Source organism: Columba livia, unplaced genomic scaffold, assembly GCF_036013475.1.
Source record: "Columba livia isolate bColLiv1 breed racing homer unplaced genomic scaffold, bColLiv1.pat.W.v2 Scaffold_214, whole genome shotgun sequence".
Classification (NCBI taxonomy): Eukaryota; Metazoa; Chordata; class Aves; order Columbiformes; family Columbidae; genus Columba; species Columba livia.
Window position 1 is genome coordinate 1 of NW_027043251.1, and position 6,257 is coordinate 6,257.

Sequence of the window (6,257 nt, forward strand, 5' to 3'; positions counted from 1 at the left end):
TAACTGATGATGGTTATGAACTGGGGAAGAGACTGGGGCAGAGAAAGCTGGATCGTGGAAGAAGCAGCCTGTGGAAGGGGGAGAAGGATTCAGGGGACCAGCTGCCCATGGGGAGGTGTCTGCTCAGCACTGCTCTGGCTGAGCCCCCTGCCTGATCACCATGGTCTGTACTGCTTACTAGACTGGTTTCAGCTGGGATAGAGTTACTTATCTTCACAGCAACTTGTATGAGTCCATTTCACATTTGTGATGGAAACAGTGTTGATCCCACCCCATGTTTCAGTCATTGCTGAGCAGTGCTTGCACAGTATCAAGGGTTTTTCTGCTTCTCACACCAAACCCACCACCATGGGGGCCGGGGATGCACAAGAAATCGGGAGGGGACATGGCTGGAACAGCTGAACCAAACTGACCAAAGGAATGCTTCACAACATATGATACCATAGTCAACAATAAAATCTGGGAGAGGAAGGGAGGGGAGGACATTCGGAGAGATGGCGTTTGTCTTCCCAAGTAACAGTCACGTATGATGGAGCTCGTCTTTTCTGAAGACAGTTGAACACCCTCCTGGAAATGATGCAGTGAATTAATTCCTTAGTTTTCGCTGACTACATGCATAGATTTTGCTTTACCTATTAAACTGTCTTTATCTCAACCCATGAGTTTTCTTTTGTGTTTCCGATCCTCTGCACCATCCTGCTGTGGGGCAGTAAGTGACTGACCGTGTGGTGCTGAGCTGCCTGTCAGGGTTAAACTACAGAACTAATTAAACTGTTCCTGGCTCTTTGCTGTGTGAATGGGCTCACTAGAGTGTGTGTGTTTGGGGGTGATGGTATGCACACATCTTCTTGGTCAGTTCTAAGAGGCTAGCAAGAAGGAGGAGGGCCCCAGGATCTGGAGAAACCCAGGGTTAGGATGGCTAAATGGGTAATAATCTGGGCTGACCCAAACCCCAGGTCCACACTGGAGGGACCACAAGAGCGTGTGTGAGACTGTGGGTAAGTTCTGCGTGGGATGTACAGACCACTCGTGCAACCTTCACACCAGATCAGGGAGAACTGGACACGGTCAGTACTGTTGCTCATGGTTGTGTAAGTGCTGCTGTTGGTGTGGTGGCCCTGAAGGTGCTGTTGCCTATTGGAGCTGGTCTGTGTCAGATTGTCTGTGTCCATCTTTGTTTCCCTGCAGATACCTGGTTTAGTGTGACAAAGAGGATTTTTCTCTGGCTGTTTCTGAGGTGAAACTCCTGGGCTTGTTGTTGATATCAGCTTTAAAACAACAGCCAAATCTAGAGGAAATGCAAGGGAGAGAGATCATTTTATTACAGAGAGGCAATGAAAGGAAATAAAGAGGATAAAACAATAAATAGAGTACAGGTCTGCACTGGGATACAGTATAAGTCATTTCTGTAGAGTCATTGAAAGTTTATCAGCATCAACAAACAACCATGAAATCCCTTTCCTAATGGACTCCTTGAGCTTTCTGTTCCTCATGCTGTAGATGAGGGGGTTCACTGCTGGAGGCACCACTGAGTACAGAACAGACACCACCAGATCCAGGGATGGGGAAGAAATGGAGGGGGGCTTCAGGTAGGCAAATGAACCAGTGCTGACAAACAGGGAGACCACGGCCAGGTGAGGGAGGCAGGTGGAAAAGGCTTTGTGCCGTCCCTGCTCAGAGGGGATCCTCAGCACGGCCCTCAAGATCTGCACATAGGACACGACAATGAATACAGAACAGCCAAAACTGATTAACAGACTAAACACGATAAGCCCAAGTTCCCTGAGGTAGGAGTGTGAGCAGGAGAGCTTGAGGATCTGGGGGATTTCACAGAAGAACTGGCCCAGGGCATTGCCCTTGCACAGGGGCAGTGAAAATGTATTGGCCGTGTGCAGCAGAGCACTGAGAAACCCAGTGGCCCAGGCAGCTGCTGCCATGTGGACACAAGCTCTGCTGCCCAGGAGGGCCCCGTAGTGCAGGGGTTTGCAGATGGCAACGTAACGATCATAGGACATGATGGTGAGAAGGAAACACTCTGCACCAAGCAAGAAAAATACAAAGAAGACCTGGGCAGCACACCCTGCATAGGAAATGACCCTGGAATACCACAGAGAGTTGGCCATGGACTTGGGGACAATGGTGGAGATGGAGCCCAGGTCGAGGAGGGCGAGGATGAGCAGGAAGAAGTACATGGGGGTGTGGAGGTGCTGGTCCCAGACTATGGTGGTGATGATGAGGCCGTTGCCCAGGAGGGCAGCCAGGTAGATGCCCAGGAAGAGCCAGAAGTGCAAGAGCTGCAGCTCCCGTGTGTCTGTGAACGGCAGGAGGAGGAACTGGGTGATGGAGCTGCTGTTGGACATTTGCTTTTCCTGAGCATGGGGCGCTGTCATGAGGAAAAGAAAAAGTGCAAAGCCAGGGAAGTGTTCTCTGACAAAAATCAAACCAACTCCCATAGACCCTCCCCTGTCACACACAGACACCCTTTTGTTTTTCTAGGACAACTTTCTCCAGCACTGTGGCTGGAGCCCTGTTCGGTGCTGGAAAATGTGCAACCAAGAGCAGGGACTCTGCCCATGGGCTCACGTTGAGTCAGCCCAGCTCTGCAGAAGTGGGGCCACAGGAACAGTGGGGACTGTCCTGGTTCTGCTAACACAGAAGGGCTGTCAGCACTTGCTTTCCCAGTGATAAGGAACAGAGATGGTAAAGGCAGTTTAGGAGTTCCAGGTTTTTTTACATGTCCCCCCATATTCACTGCAGAGTGTTGTTGGGTGTCAGAAACCCTCAGCATTTCTGCTGCACTCAGAGAGAACAGAGCGAGTCCTGCGAGACCAGAGGGTGCCTGTGGGTCAGTGCAGAGTGAGGGCAGCTGCTCTGTCCCTCTGTCCTGTTGCAGCTGCCCTGGGCTGGCACCTTTCTGAGATGGAGCCTGATCACACTCCCATGTTACCCTGAAAAGCCACCAGGCACTGCTGAGAGCAGAGGGATCCACCTCAGACCATGACAGGTCTCACCCTTTCCTAAGGTCTCAGCAACCCACATTGAGCCCAGAACACACAGAGCTAATTTCACAAACCCAAAAGCAGTTTCTCCTTCACAGCATCTCTGTGCTTCTCCATGGGGCTTTCAGATAACACAGAGATGCTATAGGACAGGTTTACATCCTGGAGAGAAGCTCACAGCTTGGAAAGAAAAGTCAAGGAGACAATCAACAGTCCTGATGATGGCATTTGATTGAGGGAGACTCAGCTCATTCCCCAGCCCCACAGACTGCATTGCCCACAGCCCACAGGTCAGAGCAAAGCTGGGACACGTGTGCCCATGGACACACCTGCAGGAAAGGACCCACAAGCTCAGGCTGTGACTCTGCAGCTGAAACTGCCATCCCCAGAGAGCCTGACAGCAAGAACAAGATCCCAACAGCAGTGACCCAGAGCAGGGGAGCAAGAAGGAAAATGCGGTGAGGGTGGGTGTGAGAGAGGCCAGGGCAGAGGCAGCCGGGCACTCAGACAGCGTCACCCTTCCCCAGCTGTGCAGCACCTCCCAGACACCAACACTGCCGGGCAGCTGCTCTCAGCCCCTGTGCTCTGCAGAGGAACTGGAGCTCTGGCTGCACAGGAGCTGCTTCATGCCTTGGAGCCCCCGGCCCTGAGGGCAGAGGCTTTGCTGGGTGGGACAGGAGGCCAGGGGGCTGCTCACAGGAGGATCTGCACTGCAGGGGGTCACAGGGACTTTTCTCTCTTCTCCCTCCCATAACCATTCCGGGTTTGGTTTCCTCTCATTTCTGATCATTTCCCTGCTGCCTGGAGATTCTCCCCTGGGAGGTGTTTCCCTGTCCATGTCTCTTCCCTGTCAGTGCTCACAGACCATCCCACCCTCTGTGCCCTCCCCCTGGCCCTACAGATCCTGCCTGTTCACAGGGCACTGCCTGGGGGCATCTTCCTGTTTGCAGGCTGGAAAACAGGACAGGTCAGACTAAGGCTGACGGGTCCAGCCAAGGTGATGCAGGTGCTGTGCACAGGCAGAGGGGTGGGGAAGGGATGTCATGAGCCTTCTGGCAGATGTACTGATCACTCAGAGCTGCAGTTCAGGAGTCTCAGTGACTTGTTTAAGCATGAGAGCTCATTTTCATTTTATCCTTTCCTGCACCCCCCACCCCTTGGGAGAGGAAACTGAAAAGACAGGCTCAGGAAAGCTTCTTATCTGTCTGGAAATCCTTGCATTGATCTTCTCCTTGAGGCATCCACTTGGAAAAATGCTGGGGGTGATCTGGATGTATGAGCAATCCTGACCCACACAGCACCCTCTCCACAGCAGAGGCACCTTTCTTGCCCAATAGGGTTTGCTCCTCCACCACATCTTCTCCCCTCAGTGTTGTTGGGATCTCCCGGGCAGGCTGAGCGCTGACCCTGGCAGGCGGCAGAGTCCCTGCCCGGCACAGCCCTGGGGTGCAGGGACCCTGCTCTGCAGGACAGCCCTGGGCACCCCTGGGTGCTCCCCCTACAGTCACCCTCAGCAGAAGCTGCCATCATGCCCTGTCCCTCTGACACTGCAGCAGGGAAGCGCTGGTCTGGACAATATTCTTGTCCTCTACATGAGAAATACTGTGAGAGAGACCTGACAGATCCTGTAAATTGTGGGATGTATCATCTTTAGGAGATCCCTCCAGGAAATGCAGCTGCATTGTCCTACAGCCAGAGACTTACCGTGTTAGAACTGTGAAGATTTGTCACTCAATGAGCCCTCAGCAACCAAACCCCTACATTGCATTTCCCATCTCTGTGCCTGGCTCCTGTGCCCTCGGTGCTGCAGGCAGAGCCCTCAGCCCTGCTGCGTGTGCAGAGGAGCTGCTCCTGGGCAGAGCTGTCTCTCTGCAGCGCTGCCGCTGCCATGAGCTCCCTGTGTCCCAGGAGCCCAGCCCAGCTCAGCAGCACAGGCACAGCCCATGATGTCCCTTTCTCTGTCCCCTCTGGGCACATCCAGGTCTCCCTGGGGCTCCAGTGGCACAACTTCAAAGTTGAAGTAATCAGTGATGTTGATTCTCTCTCCTCTTCAGAGACACTTCTTTCCAGCATTGTATTTTTCATGTTAAAAAATAAATTGGTATGACAACCATCTTTCTTGTCCCATCATTAGACAGGACACCAGGAATGTTACAGAAAAGTATCTAATTTCTCCAGGCTAGGGGAGGAATATCTTCAGTTGAATGAACTTAGGCATTTCATTCTGGTTTTACACTCCTCGGTCTAGAGAGACATTCATCAGTCTTTGGCCATGTCATGTGTGTGCTCTGATTCAAAGCCTTTGCACACATGGGCTCTTGGACTCTTGGTACCAGGTTTCTTGTGTCAGGTCAGAGCTGGGCTGGTGCCACAGCTGGGGTGGCTCAGCCCAGATGTGAGGCAATGTCCTCAGCCAGGGATCTGACTGGGGAGCTGGAGCTGTCAGTGCTGCAGACAGAGCTGTGACACGGATGGAATGAACTGCCAGGCAGGGTGGCAGGAGTGAGTTCATCTGGTCTCGAGGACAGCAGCCTCCAAGCACACCAACAGTCCAGATCAAAGCTCAGTCCAGACCTGGAAGGCAATTCAAGGGTCCCATAATGAGCTGTTTCTACTGCAGGAACAGTTAAAGGACAAACAAAGACACTGTGTGGACACTAATGAATATAATAAGAGGTAAGAATCCCTGTGTCCTCTCGTTCTCCCTCTTCAGCAGCAAGGTCTCCCAGGCCTCTGTGGCTGGAGGCAGAACAACCAGCAGTGCATGGGGATCAAGTCAAGGGTCACTGGAACTAACACAATCCTCTCCAGTCTATGGGACAGCAGGGGCAGCATCCCAGGAGCTGGGACAGCAGGACGATGTCACAGCGAGGCCACTCTCCATCATTTTGGAAAGCTCATGGAGACTGGGGGGACTCCCTGACCACTGGCAGCTCTCACACAGTGTGTGCACTTTTCAAAATGGCCAGTGGGTGAGCAGGGGAACTAAGGGCTGTGCCCCAGAGCATGTCCACTGGGACCCCATTGCTGGGTGTCTGGAAGAGAAGGTGATGGGGTTTACCCAGGGCGGGTTGTGCCTGTCCATCCTCTTTGCTTTCTGTGAGGAAAGGACACGGTTGTGGACGTGGGGAGAACATTGATGGTCTGTTACCAGTGGTGGTCTGTTACCTGGAAGTCAGCAAGGCATTCAGCATCATCCCCCACAATATTCTGTGTCAGTGTGTGAGTAGATGGGTAAAAACAATCTGGATGGTTGGG

The 6,257-nt window shown here is 52.7% G+C and overlaps 1 protein-coding gene across 1 annotated transcript; it reads right to left on the reverse strand.

Moving 5' to 3' along the window:
- Window positions 1-1,400: 1,400 nt before the first annotated feature.
- LOC135578008 (olfactory receptor 14J1-like) lies at window positions 1,401-2,360 on the reverse strand. The gene has a single exon (XM_065048167.1). The coding sequence runs from the start codon at window positions 2,358-2,360 to the stop codon at window positions 1,401-1,403; it is 960 nt and encodes a 319-aa protein (XP_064904239.1).
- Between the last annotated feature and the right edge of the window lie 3,897 nt (window positions 2,361-6,257).